The 27,950-nt window shown below is 39.7% G+C and overlaps 1 protein-coding gene across 1 annotated transcript in view; it reads right to left on the bottom strand.

Moving 5' to 3' along the window:
- Window positions 1–1,474: 1,474 nt before the first annotated feature.
- LOC106088933 (uncharacterized) overlaps window positions 1,475–27,950 on the bottom strand; it is an 80,909-nt gene continuing 54,433 nt past the window's right edge. The window contains exon 3 of the mRNA XM_013254648.2: window positions 1,475–1,823. Within this exon, the coding sequence (XP_013110102.2) occupies window positions 1,644–1,823 (180 nt within the window). The 3' untranslated portion in view covers window positions 1,475–1,643. The remainder of the gene's footprint in view (window positions 1,824–27,950) is intronic.

Below are 27,950 nucleotides of genomic sequence, written 5' to 3'. Positions count from 1 at the left end.
TAAATTTGAAAAATGGCTTTCATAAAAGATTTATCCATTTTTATTCCACGTAATATTACTTTCGGGTTTTAAATATATTTTATTTTACATTTATTTTGTTAAAATGTTCGCCAACTTACTTACAGGCGCTCCGGTAGTCTAGTCGGTAGCGTGCTTGGATTACCAGTGCAGGGGTCGTGGGTTCGATTCACGCCAGAAGCCTTGGTCTGTCGCTACTGTGGTATCACAATCGACTTAAAATGGTCTAAGTGAGTCTGTAAAGGATTGCCACTCTTACCAAACCTACTTACAGTTTGTCTTGGTCTTAATTTTTAATAAACATTCAAACATCTTTAGAAGCAGTTTTACCGTTGTGCGAACAATGTCGGAATTTTCGACCATATTAGAGTCGAATGACTTTTTTGCAATCTTCTGAAATTTCAACTTTTCTGCGACTATTTCTCCAATAGTGCGACTTTTTTACAATTTGCACAATTTTCTTTTTCTCTTATGGGTTTTGGAGATAAGTATCTATCTCCTATTTATGTTTTCCAGATGTATACACGCACGCATTTCTCAATTCATATAAGACCAAGTCTACTATTTTTGGAGAACAAGATTTTCTTGTGTAATATAGTATATACAAGCTGAAAAATCAGCTTTATGTGCGACGTTTTCAATCCTCTCAACGAAAACCCTGTTTAAAAATATCAACAAAACTAGTTAACAATTTTGTCATCCCTGATCGTTTCTGAAGCAACACCGCACCATCGTCACTATTATTGGGTTGCCCAAAAAGTAATTGCGGATTTTTTAAAAGAAAGTAAATGCATTTTTAATAAAACTTAGAATGAACTTTAATCAAATATACTTTTTTACACTTTTTTCTAAAGCAAGCTAAAAGTAACAGCTGATAACTGACAGAAGAAAGAATGCAATTACGGAGTCACAAGCTGTGAAAAAAATTGTCAACGCCGACTATATGAAAAATCCGCAATTACTTTTTGGGCAACCCAATATTTGAATTAATGTTTCTGCTCTTTTATGCCATTTTAGGTGCTTCTTGTCTCTCTACTGCCCTCATTCTGTTATCTATAACAAGGCCATTAACGAAATGGATTAGACAAACGATGCTACACGACGAATCATTGAAACGAACAAACATCCAATCGTGCAAATGAGTGCATGACTCATAAGAGTGTGCCGAGCGCTATTGCTGAGTTGATTTCAGATTGCGTTATGTGTTGTTATACCCTCCACCATAGGACGGGGGTATCCGATTTGGCTGAAATTTTGCATGACGTGTTTCGCTACGTGTCAAATATGGTCTGAATCGGTCTTTAGCCTGAAACAGCTCCCCTATAAACCGATCTCCCTATTTTACTTCTTGAGCCCCTAAAAGGCCCGATTCTTATTCGATTTGGCTGAAATTTAACACATATACTTCTACTGTGGTCTCCAACATTCAATTCAATTAGAAAATCAATTCTTTTCATTTATCCTTTGTTTATCTTGTTTATTGTTAATCTATTTGCGAACATAGAACCAGCCTTTGTAGAATTTAATTCCTTAGTAATTACACCCTCTGTCATTTATTTTTCTTTTTAAACACATTTTACTTATGTGAAATACAGCAACTGATGTTTTTCTTTATAGCTTTTTATTTATGCTGGCAAAAGGTCGAAGTCATCACTAACATGGACTATAGGGACGTGTTCACTATCAATACAAGGTTGGTTATCAAGATCTAATAGTTCGAACTTTTTTAAAGCAGATTCCCAATCCATTACTTGCACCGCGTGTAAACTCTCAGCTTCATTATGATGACGCAAGACCATAGATTCCTGTAATGAAAAGAGATTTTGTGCAAACTTTTATATTTATATCGAATTTAATATTCAATAATTTCTCTATATAAATATCGTACATAAATATAATATTTTTTTTATTTTGAGGAACCTGAATGAATATATAGAAATATAATATATATAAATAAAATGCTTTCATTTCGCCCCTCATAGAAAAATATCTGTTTCTTGGAATAGGTACTACCTATTACGCAAAAATGTTAAAACCTTTCAGGAGTAGGCTCAAAATGGACTCCGAAAATCCAACAGCTGCGGTGGTGGCATTGTTGCCCACCCCTCTTATAGGTGTGGGTGCATTGGCACTTGTAGTCGAGAGTAATACTTCAAGCACACTTACTTACAAGTGGGGAAGAGACGGATAAACCAGAGGCATGAGCAGTTCGTCCTCAGCAAGGGCTTTGCTAAGCTCACAAGGAGACCGAGAAAGCAATCCGGGGCACGAAATGGAGGCTAAGAAGCCAGTGGAGATATGGGAGACTCAATACGAAAAGGGATCCGACGACGGAACCATCACCGACTCTTTCAAGATTCGGATATTCTATATTTTGAAATATGTGATCATCACCCACCCCAAGAATCCCATTTACTGAAGGAGGAACGATTGAGGTCATTCATATAAACATCTATCGGAGCGAGACAGTTACCCACGCTTTGATGTAGAAAATCAGCAAGGGTAAGAACGGAACAAAGTTTCTGGACTGAACCATATCAACTACCAATTATTCCATGCTAACACTGGCACTCGGGCGAGGACTTGCGTTATTTGCCATACAAATTTATATTACATATATATTTTTCCTAGAGTTGTCAACGTCGGATGCAACAGCGATGACACAGGGAGACGGTGGAGCATACCTGGCTTCCCTTTTCTGACTTTCGACTCTCCAACACCACTATCCACGTCGGAGCAGGAACGACTGGTGAGGAAGGCAAAACTAATAGGAAATGTCCAAGCATAGAAAACATTAACGACAATGTCAACAAGATTAAGACTGCAATAGTGGCGTCTTTCGAAAAAAGATTTCCTTTCGAGAAATGAAATCAGCCCGTGGAGATTCTCAACATTGGGAAAGAGGTACGACTTTACAATAGAGCACATCGTAAAAAAGCAGAAGTAGATTGGGATGTGTATTACACACGGCTCAAGGAATACAATAAGATTACCAGAGCCGCAAAACGTGCCTCCTTAAAGCTTTTCTGCGAACAGGTCGATAGCGTTAATGATGCCGCCAATATGAAAAAGTTTCTCTCAAAAATCCATGTTCAAACTGAAATGTTAGTAGACGACATGGGAGTGAGAGCAGAGACAACGGAGGGCATGTTGAAGCTTTTAAGAAACCACATTTTCCACAGGATACGATGGGACTCACGGAGATACCGGAATATTGGAATAATGAGGTTGATCGAAGGTTTGTCATAACGGACTTTATGGTCAAGGAAGCCTTGAGGAGCTTCAAATCATTATTTAAATCACCCGGACCTGATGATATATTTCCGGCGATTCTACAGAATGAAGCCGATTATTTGCGCCCCATCTGGTCACTATTTTCACCAATCCCATGGCAGCCGGTTGTACGCACCGGATTGACCCGATGGAATCCTCATCGGCAAGGGCTGCCGCCTCAGTGTACGTGTCCGTCTTTTTCCGTTATGGGAGAGCCATATCCCGGAGTGCCTTCTCCGCACGCTTCTGGTCCGTGCCGGGATTGAAAAGAACCCCGGACCCTGGTTCTGTTCGGTTTGCCAGAACCGCCTTCATCATTGCTCGGTGTCGGTGAGGTGTAACCGGTGCATGGAGTGGGTACATTTCCGTTCTTGCTCTGGCCTAACTTCACTACGGGAGTATAGTCATACTAGCTATGTCGCAAGGTGCTGTGCGAACATAGCCAGCAGTGGGTCACAAGCGTCGTCGTCGCCTTCGGGGTCCCCGTCGTCGGACTATATGACCCCCGACCTATCCCGTACGGCAATTTATGCAACGACAGCATCCTAGCCCTAATATTGCCAGGCCAGTGCCGGGAAGTGTATCGTTCTTGCAGTTAAACTGCATCGAACTTCGTGGCAAGATCGATGAGATCGTAGATTTTATGAGTCGGAAGAGCATATTGGTCGCAGCGATCCAGAAGACAAAGCTGACCAACACCTGCAGCTTGCACAGTTGTCACGGTTACAATGTGCTACGTAAGGATCGCTCAAGGAATGGAGGTGGGGGATTGGCCTTCGTTATACACCATTCCGTGCAGTATAGACCTATCTCGCCTGCGCTTGACGCTAGTGACCCCTACATGGAATGTATGGGGGTAGCAGTCAGGTCTGGTACTGCCGAGATAGAGATATATGTATATACCGCCGGTTGGTAACTGTGTCCCGATTAATGGCCAGGCTTACAACCCCGACATAGGTGGGTTGCTATCTGGCCATAATCGTCTGGTTCTGTGGGATTTTAATGCGCATCACACGTCATGGCATTCTCCCCTAGGTAACGACCAGCGTGGCATAGCTTTGGCAGAGCAGATACATAGCTCCACGTTATGCACGGTGAATGAGGATGCCCCCACTAGGATTACGAGGAGGTGCAGCAGTTCGCCACATATCTCAATTGCATCCCCTGACCTCCTGAGTGACGTCTCCTGGCAAGCCGTCATCTCTTTGGGGTGAGACCACCTCCCCATAATTCTCACCATCGACCGACCACCCGACTTCATAACCTCTGAGCGCCGGACGTTTATCAATTATAATAAGGACGATTGGACTGGCTTCAGAGAGTATACCAATCGCCGCTTCAGTGAACTGCCACCCCCTCTCGGATGTGCTAGTGGCCGAGAAGAAATTCCGAGACATCATAAACGCAGCAGCCGCTCGCTTTATACCAGCCGGTCGAATACCCCAAGTGCGACCCAATCTCCCACCGCAAGCAGTGGTAATCGCAGACGAGCGTGATGGGATTCGTGCTATGGACCCCGCTAACCCCAGAATCAGCAAGCTGAATCTGGAAATAAACAGGGTAGTCAACGAACATAAGCGGAATTTGTGGCTGGAACACTTGGAGCAATGTAACCTAGGCACCAGTGTAGGCAAACTATGGGCCACTGTTAAGTCTCTCTCGAACCCCGGTAGACGGGACGACAGGACCTCAGTCACTTTTGGCGAGATAACCGTGACTGATCCGAAGAGATGCGCCAGGTTGTTTCACCGTCAATTTATTGTGCATCCCGAGAGAGACAGGGCAAGGAGGAGAGTCATTCGCCGTGTTCGTGGTCTCCGAGCCGATGAACAGCCATCACAATTTACCGTAAGCGAAGTTACGAATGTAATCCGTGGCGCCAAATCCTCCAAGGCATTGGCCCCGACGGAATCTCTACATTGATGCTGAAGAATCTGGATTCACCTGGAGTTGAGTACCTTACCACTGTCCTCAACCTGTCATTGAACACTCTTATAGTTCTCGATGTCTGGAAAATGGGCAGAGTTATCCCGCTACTGAAGCCTGGAAAAGACCCGAGTTTGGGGGAGTCGTACAGACCGATCTCCCTTCTCTCACCAGTGGCAAAGACGCTTGAGGCATTACTTCTCCCGAGCCTCGTAGGAGAATTTCCATTCGCCGAGCATCAACATGGATTTTGGAGACTGCACAGCACTACAACAGCTTTGCATGCCATCACCACACACATTTGCCGTGGCTTCAATCAACCTATCGAAGGCATTCGACACGGTCAACCATGCCAAATTATTTGAGGACATCGCCAACACGTCCCTCCAGCCAGGCCTGAAACGATGGGTCGCGAATTATCTGTATGGTCGCCAGTCATTTGTGGAATTTAGGGATAAGAAGTCGAAACAACGTAGAGTGAAACAGGGAGTTCCCCAAGGTGGGGTGATATCTCCGGCACTGTTTAACCTCTACCTATCCTCCATTCCACCCCCTCCAGACGGCATAGAGATCGTATCATATGCGGACGATTGTACGATCATGGCATCAGGCCCTCCACCCATTGATGACATCTGCGATAGGTTGAACGTTTACCTCAACGAGCTTGCCTCATATTTCGCTGCAAGAAATCTGAAGATATTCGCCACCAAATCTTCAGCCACACTGTTCACTACAAATACGCGTGAAGTGAATACTGAGCTGACTGTGATGGTCGATGAAGAAATGATTCCGACTATCAAGTATCCCAAAATACTTGGCGTCACATTTGACAGCTCTTACACATTCTCCCCACATGCCACAGCAATCTGCGATAAAGTCAAAAGTAGAAACAAGGTCCTCAAATCACTTGCTGACAGCACTTGGGGTGCAGACAAAGAAACCTTGTTGACCACGTGCAAAGCAATTGGCCGGTCTGTGGTAAGTTATGCAGCGCCAGTGTGGTCTCGTCAACTTTGTCACACGCAGTGGCATAATATTCAGATCTGTCAGAATGCCGCCCTCCGAATTGCGACGGGCTGTCTCCTCAGTTCTCATGTGGACCACCTCCATCAGGAGACAAATGTCCTACCAGTGCGAAGACATAACTACATGCTGTCTAAGCAATACCTTTTGGGCTGTTATCGCAGAAATCATCCAAATCATCATCTTGTGGATTTAGATCTAGAGCGTGAGTTTCAGCGCTACAAGAGAGAATCTCTAGATCAAGCGGCATATCAAGCGGGTCTGAACAACATTCATGCAGACACCGTAGCAGACGCGTTAATTGGCTACCGGCTGAATGTAGTCCTTGGAGAACGACCGCCACCCATTGCACCCGAAGAAATCGACCTCCCCTGACAAACCAGAGTGGTTCTGGCTCAATTACATTCCGGCAGATGCAGCCGCCTCAATTCCCACAGAGCTAGGATTGATGCCGACGTGCAAGATGTATGTCCTGATTGTAACCAGGGACCGCACGATACACGTCACCTGTTTAACTGCCCGGCCAGACCCACACGACTCAGACCCAGATCCCTGTGGACGCGCCCCATCTTAGTCGCAGAGTTCCTGGGTCTTGACACTCAACAGAATCAAGCAGAAAGATAGACAACAATAAACTGCTACAACAACAACAACTATTTTCACAGCTTGCTTAGCACTTGCATAAACTCTAAAAGGCTGGCTGGAGGCAAGGGTGGTATTTATATCTAAAGCCTGGCAGGAGGCAAGGGTGGGAGGGGGAGGGCCAAAGGCCTACAGATTTATAAGCCATTCGTCCTTTCTACTTAAAACCATGAAACGTATTGTGAATAAATACAAACAGCATGCCTATGTCAAGCGAAGGTCATTAGAGACCCGAACGAGGTTGTGCATAAAGTAGAAAAATCCTTCGATGCTAAGACGTACAAATTGGCGGTATGCATTGACATCGAGGGGGTTTTAACAATGTGCAATGTACTAACCCAATCCTTAGAGGAGAATCGGGTGGACCGGGTCCTAAGAAACTGGATAAACCATATGCTAAGGAACAGGTTGATAAATTGTGGATCCCATGACATGTATATAAGGGAGAAAGTGGCACAAAGCCCACCACCACCACGGAGTCGGAGTTGAGCAATTTTTAGATTTTTTTTTTATTTTTTTTGAAACATTTTATAATTTTCTCCACTTTGACTCCGGAGAAAGTAATATAAAATGTTTCAAAAAAAATTATTACAAAAAAATTAAATGCTGTTATTTTTATAGTAGACTGTCGTATTAAATTTTCCTGTTTCCTAAATTTAAGCTTGAGGTCTTTTTGTTTTTATTTAAATTACTTATCGATATTTCGTAAATAAAAACCGTGTTTTGTTTTTCATTTGATTATATCATATCTTGCAAATGCATTCCTGTTATGTTCTTACGAGATGGTCGATCAATAGAAAGTCGATGTTTAAAACATAACAATCAATTTATTTATTTAAACAATACTTTAAATGATATTAATGAAAAATAAAAGGTAATTAAGCAAGTATGATGAAATTGTCTTTAAGAGATGTGTATTGGTTGACGGTCCCAACTTGACTCAGAGTGTGTGCAGAAATACAAAAACTGTTGAGCCAGCTGCGCTGCCATGAAGTTGCCAGATTATTACAATAAAACAGAAGCTTGTTAGGGTTACCGTAACATCTCCCCTTTTAAGTTTGAACCGGGCTCCTGCAGATTGGTTCTACAGGTTGTCTTCTTTGGGTGATAATTTTTGGTTGGTTTTTGATTGGTGAAGTTGGAGGAGTAATGAACTCATCCGTTGGCTGCGGTGATGATGTCGAAACATTAGAAGGTAATACAAGAGGTGAGTTTTCTTCTGATGTTGGTCGAATCTCGAAATCTTGAAGTAGAATGTCCAGAGATAATGTGTTGTCTGGTGATGGTTGCACATCTGCTATCCTGGTTCGAAGCTGATCTGAATGTGCTTTAATTATCTTCTTCCGATTCCCTATCCATATCACTGTTTCTGTGACGTAGCCTATTCTGCTTAGAATTTCTCCAGGTACCCAAAATTACTTATTTCCTTTGAACTCCTTTGCATAAACAAGATTTCCATGCTTGAACGATTTTGACTTAGTTCCATGTTTGCAGTTGTACTGATTCTCCATTTTCAGGTTCCTTTCTAGAAGCGATGATGAAGGCTGTTTAAGAGCGTCAAATATGGTTCTCATCTTGCGTCCTAAAAATGCTTCCGCTGGCGATGCACCTTTTGGCGAATTTGAGTTTGGTATGGATCTGTATACCTCTAAGAATCTTTGAAGGATTTCCGCTGTCGTTCCTTCCTTTTCCATTTTCTTGAGTGCTCGTTTGAAAGTGTCGACAAACCTTTCGGCTAGACCGTTCGAGCTGGGGTGGAAACGAACATTCTTAGTGCAAAGGCCCAATGAGCTGTTTTCAAACACTTCCTTGAATGCCGTTTTTAAATTTGAAATTTCATCATTGAAATTTATTTGATGACACCATGCTGAAATTGGTATATCCCACAAATTTAATTTCTCAATCCAGTTTATGCCAAGGATATCCAGGTTTTGTATATTTGAAATATAGCAGTCCACAATCTTGGATATTTCGAAAATGTTGCCAATAATTTGATTTTATTCGCATTTGCATCATTTGCCGTGTCTGTCGTAGTGAATTCTTCTGGCTCTCCGATAAGTTTCCACGTCGAGATTGAAATAATCGTTATGTCAGAGGCCGTGTCCACCTGTAACTTTACTTGTTTTGCATTCATACTCACTGTGACGTATTTTCTTAATTTCTTGAATTGAACTTGATTTACAACAAACACTGATTTTGCACTGAACCTTGTTTTGTTGTTGTTGTTGCTGCTGTTGGAATTTTGATGCATTGACTTTGCTCTTTTGTTTGTTTTGATTTGCTCTGCCGCCTTTGTTAGCGCTGTTGCAAAAACCATCTTTGTGTCCAATCAGTTGACATGTTGGACATTTCTTATTGGAGTATGGACAATGTTTAGCATAATGCAACTCTCCACAATACCAACACTGTTTCAGTTTCTCTTCGATTAACGCTGTGTCACTTTTCAAATCCAATATACTTTGTGTCTTATCGACCAGCTTTTCCAATTTGACCATTTCATTGCTGTCGTTGAGGTGTCTTAACAAACGGATTCTGATTTCACCGTCATCGGATGATTTAAGACCAAGTATAAAAATTAAGCACTTGAACTGATCTGCGTTTAGTTCATCTAATTTAAAAAGTTCACATTGAAGATTAACTCGACTTGCGTACTCCTTGAAATCTTCGTTTTCCATCTTCGATATTTGAAGGCACTTGTAGCGTTGACTTACTTGTGTTTCGGTTCTGCCAAACAGTTTGGAAAGATGCTTGAGTGTGTCTTCCAAAGAAAGTTCATGGGGTTTGTCTTGGTAAAACAAAATTTGTAAAACGTTCATGAATGTGATTAGACATTTTCCTCCATAAGAGACCAACTTTGTCTGCATCGTCCAGAGCACTGGCTTCTCTTTCAAAGATGTGTCTGTAACGATTGTACCAAGAATCGAATAATAAACCACTATCAGGCTCATAGTTAAATTCCATCATGGAGTTAGCTAAAGATTCCATGAGTTGAGCTTTTGCCACTGGTGATTCCTTAATTGGAATTGATGACGTGACTGTGTTCGCATCTGTGTTTTGGTTTGCAATGAGTTGTGTGAGTTTAACTAACAAATCCTGTTGACTTGAAAGTAATTCCACAACATTTGCATTTTCCGACATTTCTAGACTGTTCTAGTGTCTGCTTGTGTTTGCAATGCTGCAAATATGTATGTTGACTTGCCACAGTTGTTACGGTGTGTGTGTGTGTTGGTGGTTGATGAAATACCTGTCACCAAATTGTTTTGGGTAGGCTGCTGATAATTTGCAATTTTTCCTGATGAAAACCCACTGAAATTTGTTTACCACAACTGCCACTGTGTTGGTGCTGATCAATTTGTAATTCCTCTGTTGACAATTCCAGTCACCACAATTGTTATTGTGCGTGCGATTGTATGCTTCATTTCATTTCATTTCACCTTGCACCTTCCTGTTGTTTTTTTTGGAAAATTCCTCGTCAAATTCTCGTCGCCACAATTGCTATTGTGGTTGCAGTGGTTCTTTCAACAAATCCTCGTCGCCACAATTGTTATGTTCTTACGAGATGGTCGATCAATAGAAAGTCGATGTTTAAAACATAACAATCAATTTATTTATTTAAACAATACTTTAAATCATATTAATGAAAAATAAAAGGAAATTAAGCAAGTATGATGAAATTGTCTTTAAGAGCTGTGGATTGGTTGACGGTTACAACTTGACTCAGCGTGTGCAGAAATACAAAAACTGTTGAGCCAGCTGCGCTGCCATGAAGTTGCCAGATTATTACAATAAAACAGAAGATTGTTAGGGTTACCGTAACAATTCCATTGAAAAATTGATAAATAAAATACAGAAAAACCCCAACGCTTGGATTGAAAAACGGCAAAATTAAAAAATAGTACAGTTAAAATTGTTAGTATATGCAATTAAATACTTGTGTTATTGATACTTTGTTTTTACATTTTAATTTAATCAAGTATGCTTTGTTCTTGAACTTTTTCTTCAATAAAAACCTTTTATTGTATTACCCTGAACATTTTAATTTGTTGAAAGTTATCTGGTTATGGGACCAGATATGGCGGAAGAGATGTTCGCACTGCATTTGTTCGAGGGTCGGAATTATGATAATTGGAAGTTTAGATTGGAAACGGTTTTGAACTAACACGATCTGTTGGAACTGATACAGAAAGATGTCACAGAACTTATTTCGCAAGAAACTGTCGAGGCTAAGAAATTTAAATGGAAGAAGAAGGACGCAAATGCGAAATCTTTGATAATAAGAAGAATTGGGTATTCACATTTGGAATATGTAAAGGACAGCAAAAGTTCTTTTGAAATCTTGCAACCATTATCAAATGTGTTTGCTAAGAAAAGCATTTCAAATCAATTGTTCCTCAGGAAAAAGCTGTTGACCTGTGAAAGCAATGAAAATTTGAATTCGTTTTTCCTCAAGTTTGATAGTGTTGTTCGACAACTGAAATCGTCGGGAGCTACGTTGGAAAAGTTGAATACCATTTGTTTGCTACTTCTTACTTTGCCGGAATCCTACAATAACGTGATAACAACAATTGAAACATTGAACCCGGAAAGTCTTGAAATGGACTTTGTCAAAAATCGTTTGCTTGAAGAGGAAAGAAAACGTATGTGTTCTAGCAATGAACATCCTGTGGAAGAAAGTGTTGCTATGAAAGTTTCATTTAAATTTAAATGTCATTATTGTGGCAAATTTGGACATAAAAAGAAAAACTCTTTCAAATTTAAACGAGATCAATCTGAGAAATCTGGAAACGTGGCAAATTCCGATTTGCGCTTTATTGCTGACGAAGTATGCTATACAAGTCAAGTGAACAGCAATATGAAATGGATAGTTAATTGCGGAGCCAGCGATCACATGGCCAATGATGAGGGATGTTTCTTCGAGTTGCACAAGCTGGATAATCCAGTAATTATTGGTAGCCGAAAAATCTGGAACAATTGTTGGATACGTCAAAGTGAATGGGAATTTTCAAGGTGTTCGATAAAAAATGTTTTACTTTGCAAGGATCTGAAGTGCAAATTATTTTCTATACGAAGCATAGAGGAAGCAGGGATAAAAGCCGTATTTGAAAACAAAATAGTGAAAATTTTTAAAGGGCATACTTTGATGTTGGAGTGTGATGGGAAAAATAAGACATATGAATTTCAACTGAATTATGAAAATGCAAATGCCAATTTAAGTAACCATCAGCAAGTCCCAGATTTATGGCATCAACGACTATGCCATTTAAATGAGCAAGATATGAAGAAAGTTGAAAGCAATGGTAAATGGGATGGACGATATTAAGGATCAAAAACCCTTTTGCGAATTATTTGTTTTCGGAAAGCAACACAGATTGCCGTTTAAAGGTTAGAAAGACAAGGAATATTCTCTTAGATCTTTGCAGCTGATTCATAGCGATGTATGTGGACCCTTAACACCAAATTCCTGGGATGGAAAGAAGTATATTGTAACATTCATAGATTCGCACTTTATATAATGGCTAATAAATCAGAAGTTTTAACACATTTTAAAAACTACTAGGTAATGGCTGAAAATTTGCATGGCACTAAAATTTTAAAATTGGAGTGTGATAACGGCGGTGAATATTCATCGAATGCATTTAAGGATTTTTGTAGAAATTCTGGGATTACAATACGATATACTCATGCTTACACAACAGAAAGGAATAGAAAATCTGAAAGGACGAACAGAACTCTAATTGAAAAATCAAGATCTATGATATCAAAAAGTGATGTTCCAAAATATTTGTGGTCTGAAGCAATATACTGTGCTAATTATGTCACAAACAGAAGTCCAACCAGCTCTCTTTCATCCAACAAAACTCCTGCTGAAGTCTGGTCCGGAAATAAGCCTAACTTGGCTGTGCTGCATATTCCCATATTCCAAAAGCTCAACGGACGAAACTGGATATGAAATCGAGGAAACTACTTATGATTGGTTATAGTGGAAATGGCTACCGTTTATGGGATACAGCTGGAAGGAAGCTAGTTCTGTCAAGAGATGTTTTATTTAATGAGACCGAGTTTACTAATCCGCTGCCTGTAAGAAAGGATGTATCTATAGTACTAGAGAAGTCGTATAAGGAAAATGAAAATAGCCTGCAACAAAGTACTGGGACTGAAGAAAAAAACAGTAAGGATGAAATATTCGAAGAAACAGTTAAGAACAAAATATGTTCGAAAATGGCGATATAGATCCAGTTGCGCTTAATGAAAGCACAGAACCAACTGTAGAACTGCGTAGAAGTACAAGAACAATAAATTCCCCTAGACGATTTCATTATATGGCTTTGGCTTTAAGTACAGAACAATTTGTATCAGAAGTTCCTACTAGATACGAAGATGTTGAAAACTGTGTTGATGCTGATGAGTGGTATGCTGCCATTAATTCAGAATTAAATTCTTTGACCAAGAACAACACATGGGAATTAGTTCAACGTCCAGAGGCAAAAAGTGTCGTAAGTTCCAAAAAGGTATTTCGGCGAAAGTTGGATGCAAACGGGAATCCAGGTGAATACAAATCACGAGTTGTTGCTAGAGGATTTACTCAGTGTTAGGGTTTTGACTGCAATGATACCTATTCTCTTGTGGCTAGAATTGGTACTTTCCGTATTTTATTAGCAGTCGCGAATAAAATGAAATATATCATACATCAAATGGATGTCAAGACCGCGCTTTTGAATGGATATCTACGAGGAAATATACATGGATCCACCGAAAGGTCTTGAATGTGAATCAAATGTTGTGTGTAAACTTAACCGTTCCCTGTATGGATTGAAGCAATCACCTACAATGTGGAATGAAAGATTTAATTCCTTTTTATTATCATTGAATTTTACAAGATCGAAAAATGACTACTGCTTGTATGTCCGTACAGACAATGGCAATATAATATATTTACTGCTTTATGTAGACGATCTTCTTCTTGTTGGCAACAGCATGAAAGCAATTCAAGATTTAAAATTACAGATAAAATCAGAATTTGAAATGAAGGATATGGGAGACATTGAGGTCTATTTGGGAATCAAAGTACGTAGAAATATTGAAGAATCCACAATTGAAATGACTCAAAATGTTTTCATAGTGAATCTATTAAAGAAGTTTGGAATGGAAAACTGTAAAAATGCAGATACTCCAATGGATCCTAAGTTGTCCTTACCTAATGATATCAATGAAAAAAACTCAACTCACAAAAGAACCTTACAAAGAATTGATTGGCTGTTTAATTGATTTGATGCTTACTTCGCGGCCTGATATAAGTGTCAGTGTAAACTATTTAAGCCGTTTTCAAAATTGTGCTACAGATTGTCACTGGAGTCATCTGAAAAGAATTCTTCGGTATCTAAAGAAGACCAAAGATATGAAGTTTTTTTTGATGGAAAATCTGATGGGACATTATTTGCATATTGCGACGCAGATTGGGGAAACGATACCGACGATAGAAAATCTTTGAGTGGTTATTTAATAAAATTATTTGGATCTACGGTTTTATGGTCTACTAAGAAAGAACCAACGGTTTCACTCTCTTCGACAGAGGCAGAATACATAGCCCTTTGTATCAGAGCTAGTGAAATTATGTATCTACTGAAATTGTTGCAGGGTTTGAATATAAATATTGATTTGCCTATAACTATTTACAAAGATAGTATGTCTTGCATAAAGATCGCGGAAGAGCCTAAAGAACATCAACGAATGAAACATATTGATATCAAATATATTTTTCTCCGAGATCTGGTTCAAGATATGATAATCAACTTTGTTTACAACTCAAGTAAGAAATAAGTCGCATATTTCTTTACCAAGTCTTTGACAAAAATTTTTTTAAAAAAAATTTAGAGATAGTATTGGATTTATATAATTGGATGGGGGTGTTAATATTGTTGTTCTTACATTTTAATTTAATTAAGTATGTTTTGTTCTTGAATGTATATTAGAAGCATAATTTTTCTTGTCAGACGTACACAATTTTTCTTCAATAAAAACCTTTTCTTGTATTACCCTAAACATTTTAATTTGTTGAAAGTTATCCTTTAGAGAAAATTGCATTAAAATCTCTTCTTTAGAAAAATTTAAGAAAAATATCAATAAATATTTAAAATTTTTTTGAGTTTTATTTGAAAGGGAAAAGTTGTGCCAAATGTTGAGAAGATCGGTTGATAAATAGGCTTGCAAAGGCTCTATAAGTGAAAATCGGGTGACACATATACATGGGTGCTATATCTAAATCTGAACCGATTTCTATGAAATTCACTAACGATCAGAAGAATCATAATTCCGTTAAGATGGGTTGACAAAAAATTGCTTACAAATTAATAGGGTGAGAAAGACAGATAGGCAAACAGACGTTGCTAAATCGAATCAGAAAGTGATTCTGAGTCGACCGATATGCTTATTAAGAGGTCTTTCTCTCTTCCTTGTACGAGGTAGTAACGGCCAACGACCTATATCAAAAATGAGTATTTATGGAAAATTTCATACGGATAGTTTCATTCGTTCCAACGCTATCGTGATTTCGGCTATCTGCTGAACGGATGGACAAATATGGGTAGACCTGCTTAACCCATTACAACGAATGGGTAGAAACATACCCAAGAATAGAACAGTCTTAGAAAAATTCTAGTTCGACTTATGTAAGAGGTAATCTAATGAAATTCGGTTTGGCGTAAAGTTGACGAATGTCACCGTCGTATAAAACCTTGTCGAGACGGCCATTTCTTATAGCCCAAAAAATTTTCTCAAAATTCTTAGGAATGAGATTTCTGTTTAGAGTGTTGTTGCTTTTGATGGTTGCAATATAAAAAAAAATTAATGGCGATAAGCCAACTACTTTTGACAGCAGTTGCGGTTTTAAGTCAAAGTCACTAATATCCACTTTTCTTTGCCAAATAGTCATAAAATATTAGTAAAACTACTTTTTTGTTATAAAAGCATAGTGGTTTAGAAAATAATAAGAATTTTTTAAATTTTTTTTTAATTTTTCTAAAAATTAAAAAAATTTTGAAAAATTTATGTACTTGGAGTCGACTCCATAGTCTGAGTCGGACTCGAGATAACTTCCCGTAGTCAGAGTCGAGCAATTTTGACACGACTCCGCAGCCCTGGTTATAATACTTCCAAGATATAAGGATCCGAATCAGCTATCCAGAAATGCCGAAAGAGTCTTGCAGATGGCTTATGACAGCGCTAGACCTAGGGGTCTCAATGTAATCTCAGGGAAGACTGAAATCTGCCTGTTCACGAGGAAGACGAAGGTGGATCACCTTGACGCACCACGCCCACTTTAAGCATACTTTTTCAAGTGTCAACGGGTTCATTTGGCTATACAGTGGGAACATGATGAAAACAAAGAAAACAGCGCCCAAAACTAAAAATAAAAAATTAAATAATTCCAACATCTAGAAATTTGAATTTGAGAATTTTGAGCTTAAATCTAATAAACCTGGTCATACTGTACTTATGACACCGCTGAGGCTTGATTCAAGTGAACTTTTCCTAATTTTTTTCTCGGGTGTAGTGTGATCTTGAATAGGAAACTGAATTGGGAGTTTCACATTCGTGCAACGTAAAGTTCAAAGAACATGTTGTCTTGGTATTGATCCAATGGAATCCTAATCAGCAAGGGCTGCCGTGTCCGTCCTTTTTTCGTCATGGGAGAGGCATATTCCGCGGGTGTAACCGGTGCATGGAGTGGGTACATTTTCGATCTCGCTCTAGCCTCACTTCACTACGGGAGTATAGTTATACTGGATATGTCGCAATGTGCTGTGCGAACATAGCCAGCAGTAGGTCACAAGCGTCGTCGTCGGCTTCCGCGTCCCCGTCGTCGGACTATGTGATACCCCCTGACCTCTCCCGGACGGCAATATACGCAACGGCAGCATCCCAGCCCAAATATTGCCAGTCCAATGCCGGGAAATGTATCATTTGTGCAACTAAACTGCAACGGTCTCCGCGGCAAGATCGATGAGATTGTCGATTTTATAAGTCGGAAGAACATATTGGTCGCAGCGATCCAAGAGACAAAGCTGACCCACACCTGCAGCTTGCACAGTTGTCACGGATACAATGTGCTACGTAAGGTTCGCTCAAGGAATGGAGGAGGGGGATTGGCCTTCGTGATACACCATTCCGTGCAATATAGACACATCTCACCTGCGACAGGCGCTAGTGACCTACATGGAGTGCATGGGGGTAGCAGTCAGGACCGGTACTGCCGAGATAGAGCTATACAACGTGTACATACCGCCGGTTGGTAACTGTGTCCCGATTAATGGCCAAGCTTACAACCCCGACATAAGTGGGTTGCTATCTGGCCATAATCGTCTGGTTCTAGGGGACTTTAATGCGTATCACACTTCATGGCATTCTCCCCTAGGTAACGACCAGCGTGGCATAGCTTTGGCACAGCAGATTGAAGGCCCCACGCTTTGCACGGTGAATAAGGATGCCCCCACTAGGCTTACGAGGAGGTGCAGCAGCTCGCCAGACATTTCCATTGCATCCCCTGATCTCCTGAGTGAAGTATCCTGGCAATCCGTCGGTCACCATCGACCGACCACCCGACTTCAAACCTCTGAGCGCCGGACGTTTATCAATCATAAGAAGGCTGGCTTCAGAGAGTATACCAATCGCCGCTTCAGTGAACTGCCACCCCCTCTCGGATGTGCTAGTGGCCGAGAAAAAATTCCGAGACATCATTAACGCAGCAGCCGCTTGCTTTATACCAGCCGGTCGAATATCCCAAGTGCAGCCCAATTTCCCGCCGCAGGATGTGGTACTCGCAGACGAGCGTGATGGTATTCGTTGTATAGGCTCCACTAACCCCAGAATCAGCAAGCTGAATCTGGAAATAGACAGGGTAGTCAACGAACAAAACGGAATTTGTGGCTGGAACACTCGGAGCAATGTAACTTTGGCATCGGTTTAGGCGAGCTGTGGTCTTCTGTTAAGTCACTTTCGAACCCCAGCAGATGGGATGACAGGACCTCAGTTACTTTTAGCGAAATATCCGTGACTGATCCGAAGAGATGCGCCAGGTTGTTCAACCGTCAATTTATTGTGCATCCCGAGAGTGACATGGCAAGGAGGAGAGTCATTCGCCGTGTTCGTGGTCTCCGAGCCGATGAACAGCCATCACAATTTACCGTGGGCGAAGTTACGAATGTCATTTGTGCCGCCAAATCATCTAAGGCGTTGGGCCCCGACGGAATCTCTACATTGATGTTGAAGAACTGGATGTCCCTGGAGTTTAGTACCTTACTACTGTCCTCAACCTGTCATTGAACACTCTTATAGTTCCCGATGTCTGGAAAATGGGCAGAGTGATCCCGCTACTGAAGCCTGGAAAGGACCCGAGTTTGGGGAGTCGTACAGACCGATCTCCCCAATCTCACCAGTAGCAAAGACGCTCCTTCCGAGCATCGTAGGGGAATTTCCATTCGCCGAGCATCAACATGGATTTCGAAGACTGCACAGCACAACAACAGCTTTGCATGCCATCACTGCACACATTTGCCGTGGCTTCAATCAGCCCAGGCCATGTGATAGGACGGTCCTCGTGGCACTGGAACTTTCGAAGGCATTCGACACGGTCAGCCATCCCAACTATTTGAGGACATCGCCAACACGAACCCCCAGCCAGGGTTGAAACGCTGGGTCGCGAATTATCTGTGTGGTCGCCAGTCATATGTGGAATTAAGGGAAAAGCAGTCGAAGCACCGTAGAGTGAAAGAGGGAGTTCCCCAAGGTGGGGTGATATCTCTGGCACTGTTTAACCTCTACCTATCCTCCCTTCCACTCCCTCCAGACGGCATATAGATCGTATCATAAGCGGATGATTGAACAAATCAGGCCCCCCACCCATTGTTGACATCTGCGTTAGGTTGAACGTCCACCTCAACGAACTTGCCTCATATTATGCTGCAATAAATCTGAATATATCTGCCACCAAATCTTGTTCACTACAAATACGCATGAGGTGAATGCCGAGCTGACTGTGATGGTCGATGGACAAATGATTTCGACCATCAAGTGTCTCAAAATACTTGGCGTCACATTTGACAGCTCTTACACATTCTCCCCACATGCCACAGCAATTTGCGATAAAGTCAAAAGTAGAAACAAAGTCCTGAAGTCACTTGGGTGCAGACAAAGAAACCTTGTTGGCAACGTACAAAGCCATTGGTCGGTCTGTAGTAAGTTATGTGGCGCCAGTATGGTCACATCAGCTCTGTGACACGCGATAGAATAATATTCAGATCTGTCAGAATGCCGCCCTCCGAACTGCGACGGGCTGTCTCGTCAGTTCTCATGTGGACCATGTGGCAAGATGTATGTCCCGATTGTAACCAGGTACCGCACGATACACGTCACCTGTTTAACTGCCCAGCCAGACCCACTCGACTCAGACCCAGACCCCTGTGGACGCACCCCATCTTAGTCGCAGAGTTCCTGGGTCTTGAAATTCAACACAATCAAGCTGACGAAAGATAGAACACAACAAACTGCAACAACAACAACAACAACAAAGCAGGAGTACCACAAGGGAGTGTTCTAGGCCCTATCCTTCACCTCCTATACACGCAAGATATTCCTTCCGACACCTAATGTACAATTGCAACATTTGCAGACAATATTGTAGTTGTAGCTACAGGAAAAAAGTTCAATGAAGTGACAAATAAACTGCAAACCTCCCGCCTCTCTATTGCAATATGGCTGAAGAAAGGAAGAAAGGCATTAAATGAAACAAAGTTTATGCATATGCATTTCACAATTAGGTCTGTTTCCTATTACGCTTTGCAAATAAATAACATAATAATTCCTTACGCTAATACAGCAGAATACCTCGGAATGACTCTTGGAGGTAAGAGCACGTCAAAAAGAAACAAGTAAAAGCGTGCTAAGTTCGGCCGGGCCGAATCTTACATACCCTCCACCATGTATCGCATTTGCCGAGTTCTTCTCCCGGCATCTCTTCTTAGGCAAAAAAGGATATAAGAAAAGATTTACTCTGCTTTTATTATGTTGTTACATGTTGGACACCTGTGTAAAATGTCAGCCAATTCGAATAGAAATTGCGCCCTTTGGGGGCTCAAGAAGTAAAATAAAGAGATCGATTTATATGGGAGCTGTATCGGGCTATAGACCGATTCAGATCATAATAAACACGTATGTTGATGGTCATGAGAGGATCCGTAGTACATAATTTCAGGCAAATCGGATAATAATTGCGCACTCTAGAGGCTCAAGAAGTCAAGACCCAAGATCGGTTTATATGGCAGCTATATCAAAACATGGACCCATTTGAACCATACTTGGCAATGTTGTTGGATATCATAACAAAACACGTCGTGCAAAATTTCAATCCAATCGGATAAGAATTGCGTACTCTAGAGGCTCAAGAAGTCAAGACCCAAGATCGGTTTATATGGCAGCTATATCAAAACATGGACCGATATGGTCCATTTACAATACCAACTGACCTACACTAATAAGAAGTATTTGTGCAAAATGTCAAGCGGCTAGCTTTACTCCTTCGGAAGTTAGCGTGCTTTCGACAGACAGACGGACGGACGGACATGGCTAGATCGACATAAAATGTCGCGACGATCAAGAATATATACACTTTATGGGGTCTCAGACGAATATTTCGAGTAGTTACAAACAGAATGACGAAATTAGTATACCCCCCTCTTATGGTGGAGGGTATAAAAACAGGAAGTTCAACTGAAATAGATTCTGGGACCTCACTCAAAACTCTCGCAAGACCACAAACTAATGATATACTGTCAAATGATCAAACCAATATGGAGTTATGGAATCCAGCATGGGGGTGCTCCAAATCCAGCTATGTAAACATTATATAAAAACAACAAAATAAAATTTTGCGATCGATAGTAAAAGCTCTTTGGTATATCCGTATCCAGAATTTGCACCGAGACTAAGGAATCAATACTGTTAAAGAAGAAGCCGTAGTTCAGGCCCAAAGGCATGCATCAAAACTGCAAAATCATGATAATACAGAGCTGAAGAGAATTTTCTGCTCACAAACAGATGCGATAATATTTGTATGGAGTAACTATTGTGTTATTTCTTATGGAATATTTAAATTACTATGAAGTATTATTAGTTAAATATTACTACACAGAAAAAATTAAAAACAAGGTTCAATTCAAAAATTTTTACATTCAATTTCAATAAGCGAAGTTTATTGGGATGTGTATTACATATGGCTCAAGAAATATTGGGTTGCCCAAAAAGTAATTGCGGATTTTTCATATAGTCGGCGTTGACAAATTTTTTCACAGCTGAGTCACAAGCTGTAATTGCATTCTTTCTTCTGTCAGTTATCACCTGTTACTTTTAGCTTGCTTTAGAAAAAATAGTGTAAAAAAAGTATATTTAGCTAAAGTTCATTCTAAGTTTTATTAAAAATGCATTTACTTTCTTTTAAAAAATCCGCAATTACTTTTTGGGCAACCCAATATATTTGATTAAAGTTCATTCTAAGTGTTATTAAAAATGCATTTACTTTCTTTTAAAAATCCACAATTACTTTTTGGGCAACCCAATACAATAAGATTAGCAGAGCGGCCAAAAGTGCCTTCTGGAAGCTTTTCTACGAACGGGGCGATAGCGTTAATGACGCCGCCAAGATAAAAATTTCTCTCAAAAACCCATGTCCAAACTGAAACTTTAGTAGACGACATGGGAGTGAGAGCAGAGACAACGGAGGACATGTTAAGGTGAAGGAATCCTTGAGGAGATTCAAACCGAGGTTGTGCATAAAATACAAGAATCCTTCAATGCCAAGACGTACACATTGGCGGTACCGACATATTGATCCAATCCTTAGACCGGTACCGGGTCCTTAGAGACTGGATTAACCATATGCTAAGGAACAGGTGGATAAATTGCGGGTTCCATGACATAAATATAAGGGAGAAAATGACACAAGACACGCCACAGAGGGGTATTTTATCGCCACGCCTATGGGTGAACACCATAAATGATCTATTACGGATGCTGATTGAGGAGGGATGTGGGCCCGTCTGCTAGACGATGTTATACTACTTCTAAGGAGTAAGGATCCGAAGAAGCATATGACTGGGCTAGATCCAGAGGTCTCAATGTTAACTCAGAGAAGACTGAAATATGCCTGTTCACGAGGACGACGAAGGAGGGCCAATTTAAAGCACCACGTTTTTCAATATGATGATTTTGATATTTGAAAAGGTCAAATACTAAGGTGTGATCTTGGTCAGGAAACTGAATTGGAAGTGTCACATTCAGGAGCGTACTGAGAAGGCTCACAGATGTTGGGCACTACATAGACGGGCCGTAGGCTCGAAATGGGGCATTAATCCGAGGATAGTCCACTGGCTCTACAGGAGCGTGATTAGACCACTACTAACATACGCCTCAGGTGATGGGTGAATGAATTGAGGATGAGAGCAGCTCATACCATCGCGGTATAATTGACGCGACGATAGGAAACCTGGGAGGAAGGGAAGAGGTTTCCGATCGGATACCTGGGATGAACCTTGAGGTCGAGTGCGAGACACTGCTGCCATCGGAGCAGTCTTGGATTGACGGAATCCCAGTATTGGCATCTGGAAGATCATGTTACACGGATTGATCAAAGCTAGAGGACAGAGTGGCTGTGAGGGTCTATATTGAGAACCCAGGGACTGAGATCTGTTTTACACAGCCTGACAATAATACGGTCCTGCAGGCGGAGATCCGGCTAATCACGGAATGCGAGAAATGATGTGGTGCTAACTGCGAGGACGTCGAGTGTGATCAGTAAAATTGCCATAAGGGCAATAACAACCAGGACGGTAAGGTCACGAAAAGTCTTGCAGTGTAAGAAAGAGATTAACGCCATCTCTGAGGGTGCACCGTTTGGGTGCCGGGCCATAACGGAGTAAGGGGGAATGAAAGGGCAGAAGACTTGGCGGTGAAGGCCAGAGGACTGCCGTCAATAAACTTGGTTAACCCGAAGCCTTTTGGGTCGACGCATGCGCATGCAACACTGTGGTACAGCGAAACTGCGAAAATCCCATGGGGGGAATGAAAGGAAGCAAGAAGGAGGTCAGTGAGCTTTGGTATCATGACGGGACACATAGGACGACGAGCTCACTTATATAAGATCGGTGCGGCAAGTGACAGCATGTGTAGGATATATGGGGAAGATGATGAGACGTTGGAGCATTTCTTTTGTCATTGCCCGGCTTTCGTGTCTAACAGATACCGGCACTTAGGTGGGGACACACCAGACAAACCAACTTTGGGGAGTGTCATGGAAAACAATTAAGGATTTTGTAAGTAGCACGGAATTTTTAATTTAGATTTTCTTTTTCGAGGTAAAATAATCGGCTTTATTAGGTGTATGTCCATAATGGCATGGGGCAGATTAATATCTGCACCCTCTTTTCAACCTACCCAAACCTAATTAAAATATTCGCTGAAATCGGACCTATAAAAGAATTTCTATTATTCATTAACAATTTTGTAATTTGGATTCATGACAAGCTCAAAAAATCCAATTAAAGCGTTTACTAACTCAAAAAACCGATTTATTTATTTGAAAATTGTCCCTTCTCTCAAATAACATTTTTACCAATTTAGTAAAAGGAAATAATTGATCTTTTTTGCATTAGTACAGAACTTTTTATTTTATTGGATTGAAACGTGGATAAAACATGTAATATATTGCTTTAAATATTTATTTTTTAATTTATATTTTAAAAGAGAGAAGAAAAAATTGTCTTTCTTTTGTGAGCCTCTCTTCATTGTCGCGAATACCGTCTGTAAAAAGTATAATGAACAAAATAATTTATATCCACTAGAGAGTGAATCGTAATTTATACCATTAATATTGGGTTGCCCAAAAAGTAATTGCGGATTTTTCTTCTGTCAGTTATCAGCTGTTACTTTTAGCATGCTTTAGAAAAAAGTGTAAAAAAGTATATTTGATTAAAGTTCATTCTAAGTTTTATTAAAAATGCATTTACTGTCTTTTAAAAAATCCGCAATTACTTTTTGGGCAACCCAATACATTGGTGTCGAATAATTTTCAATTCAATAGATTGGACTACTGTGTTGCTATTTATTTAGGAACCAGCAAGCATCAATCAATTATAAAAAAAATGTTGACCAAAAGTATGATTTTTTTTATCTTTATTCTACGCGCTTTGTTGTTGTTATCACTTGATAAATGGCACTGCACTTTTCTTGGTAGTCACTTCGTTCTCACCTCCGGCAGCTACGACGTCTCAAAAGGAAAAGAACGATTTTTTATAAGTCAATACCTTGCTTAATGGGTCAAATTTAGGTCTATATTTTTTCTGTGTATATGAATTAAAAGATTATTCAGTCGTAAAAAAACATTTATCTTCGAAAAAATTCGTTAATAAAAAGTCTTACAAAGCATGCTGACTGTGTTGTAAAGTAGTATACCTATTACAAGATGCTATTTAAAATGTCTTCAAAGTGAATTTACATATAAGGAGCATGTATGTATACCATATTTTCATAGATTAGTCGATATTGAAAAACTTGTTTAAATATTAATATTTTTTCTTTTTTTTGTAAAGAAGACATATTGTAAACGCGTTTTAAATGAAATTTGAATAAGATGTGTCAACTCTAATGGGCGCTATATGTACTTCATAATAGACTTTGGGAAAAATAGAAAAACTTATCGAGTTCAAAAATTCCAAGCCCAGATCCCCCGATTGTGGGATCAATATGTATAGCCTTTACGATCTTGCTAACACCTCAGCTCTAACCATTCCAAATTTCAACGAGATATTCTATCCATTCTCACATGGCATATCTTTCTGTTTTTTTTTCTCCCATGATGTTATTTAAATTTCGGAATGAATTCTCGATCGCCATGACATTTTAAGTTTACGTGTGCCTGTTGAAATCACGCATGGCTACTGTTATGACTTCCAACCATAAAACCAGATGCCTACATTTGATTTGCTCAGAACATCTTATAAGCTTGAATGGGATTTGTTTGCAGAGTTGCATTTTTCAATAACAAGTTACTGGTATTTTCTTTCCCTAATCCCTTTTCTCTTATTCTAAACAATCTTCGAAAAAAGGGAAATATCTCCGAGGGAAAAAAGTACCTATCTGAATCGATATGAAATGGAAAGGAAGTTAGGTTAAACAATCTTGAATTTTATTGTTTTTTAGAAAAAATTGGTACCACTTCTTATTGTCTACGAACAATTTAAAATGTACAGCGGTCAAAAAAAGTATTTCATCATTAGCAAAATTGATAATAAATTCACTTATTTTGGGTAATTGAAGAAAATTTAAAGTAAACAAATAATGCAGTTTTATGCAATAGTTTATTTTTCGTAATATGTTTTAAAATAAATTCAAAAAATAAATTTAATTAGCGCAAAAAATGAAATTTTATATAATAACACCAAAAACAGAACAAAAAAAGTATTCATCATTGATGTGCTATCATCAAAGTCAAATTCAAATATTATTTGGGAATCCCCCTTTTCTGTTTTATTTAGTAAAGGAGGCTTTGCCCTTGACAGCAAATATTTAATTTCATTGAAAATATAGTTTTTGTCAAAATGGGTCGTAAGCAAAACGAGGTTTCTGATGAGGTAAAAGTTTTGATAATAAAACACCACAGGAATGGTTTAACTCAAAAAACTATCAGTGAAATATTAAATAGACCACGATCTACTATACAATCCATCATCAGAAAGTGGACAGAAACGAAAACTGTTGACAATAAACCAAGATCTGGTCGACCAAAAGCACTTTCAGTTGGAGATGTGCGTTGGCTAGTGCGGCAAGTTCAGAAAACTCCGAAGACAAATGCGACCATTCTTCGTAAAAACACTATGGAATATTTAGGGAAGGAAGTTACTACACAAACAATTCGAAATACACTCAAAAGGCATAGTTACAGAGGAAGAACTGCACGTAAGAAGCCCTTTATAAATAAAATAAACCGAGTGAAAAGGCTAAACTTCGCCAAAAAGTTTGTATAACAGCCCGAATCATTTTGGAAAACAGTCATTTTTGCAGACGAGAGCAAGTTTAATCTTTTTGGGTGCGATGGAAAGGTCATAGTGTACAGAAAACCAAATACAGAGCTTGAAGAACGAAACACAGTTGCTACTGTAAAACATGGTGGAGGTGGTTTAATGGTTTGGGGGTGTATGGCGGCTTCAGGAGCGGGAAATCTTGAAATTATTAATGGAGTAATGGATCATAAGTATTACATTGACATTTTAAAGAGGAATTTAAAAGATAGTGCTGTAAAACTTGGGCTTGGTAATAACTTTCAATATTATCAAGATAATGACCCCAAACATTCTGCTTTAAATACCAAGATGTGGATGCTGTATAACTGCCCCAAAGTCATTAAAACTCCTCCTCAAAGTCCCGACTTGAACCCAATTGAACATCTTTGGGAACATCTCGAACGCAAATTGAGAACGCGCAATTTTTCGAGCAAGAGTCAAATGCAACAGGTGATAATGGAGGAATGGACTAATATAGACCAAAATATAACCGCTAAATTAGTCCAATCGATGTCAAACCGTTTAAAAGAAGTTATAAGACGCGGTGGTCGAATAACAAAGTATTAATTTTTTTAAATTATGTTATTTATTTTTTTGTTTTTTTGCAATGATGAATACTTTTTTTGACCGCTGTATAGAAATTATTTTTCGTTTTTTCATCAAAATCAAGTAAAAATTTTGTAAGGCTTTTCCTGTTTAAATATGTCATATACCCACCATAGAAGATTTTCTTAAGTTTTTCAATTTTATTACCACTCCGTTCCGAGTCGGATACTAAAAGGATGTCCCTTATCATTGAGCTTAAAGTAGAATCGGGCGACACTCAATGATGTGCAAAGTCTTCTGCCTGTTCCTTAATGGAATGTTCGTGGGCAAATACTCAAATATATTTGGCGCCACATTTGGCAGCATTCACTCCACTGGAGTAGGAGTAAAAATTCATAAGTCGCTTTTCGGCAGCACTATGTCCAGCAGCCGTGCCAACCACCAAGAAAATCGGCCACCGCCCGGAAATGTCGATTAGATCTTCAAGTTATAGCCCCATAAAAGTAGGCCTTTAGATAAAACGGCGTATCAGGCAGACCACCACAGCATTTATAACGACGAAGAAGAAGCAAACCTCTATATATTGCAATTCAGCCACCTTAACTCCTTTTGGCAAGGGAAAACGCCAATATGCAGGATGTGTGCCCCGCATGCAACCAGGGACAGCACGAGACAATTAATCTATGTATCTGTCCACCAGACCACTCTGGAAGCATATAATTTAGCCAACGATTGTTGGATGAAGACGGAAAGTTGTTTTCACAACACAGATAAGCTGTAGGCCATAATTGTGCGCTATTAAAATACAAAAATTAAAGCAAACATTACAAAAGCAACACTAAACATGTTTTTAAACTTTTTAAGTAACCTTTATAACTTCTTTTTGCTTATTTTTCCATTTTATGTTCTTTCTTCCAAAAAATAACAGTCAAATGTTTAGCCAAAATAAAACAGCTGAAGCAAAACCTCTCCCAAAATTTTTCTCTCCCTATTCAATCAGAATAGGAGAATTTTATTCGAGGGAGAAATTTATTCCCTGGGAGTTTATTCCCAGGGAGTTTTCAGAATTGGGCTGTATGTTTTGGCCCTAACTGCTGTTTGCGGATACGTTTGCAATACACGTTCTCAAATAAAACCACCTTTACACTAGAGCCCAAACCCACTTTGAGATAATCTCCAAAACCTGTTTACACTACGATTCAAGTGATTTGTATTTGTCAACAGGAATGATTTTGGCAGCGTTTGTGATCTGCATTTTTATTTTGTGGCCAGCAATTAAATTAGTGAAATGATTTTTTTAAATTTTATAATTCCAATAAGAAAATGTCAGATGCTGAGAAAAAGTGCGGCCCAAAACTACCAATAATAACTGGTATTCAATACAAATGCAGTGTTGCATTTGAATTTCGAAGAAGATTT

This window comes from Stomoxys calcitrans, chromosome 1 (genome assembly GCF_963082655.1).
Source record: "Stomoxys calcitrans chromosome 1, idStoCalc2.1, whole genome shotgun sequence".
Lineage (NCBI taxonomy): Eukaryota > Metazoa > Arthropoda > Insecta > Diptera > Muscidae > Stomoxys > Stomoxys calcitrans.
This window is presented reverse-complemented; position numbering and strand designations above follow the sequence as displayed.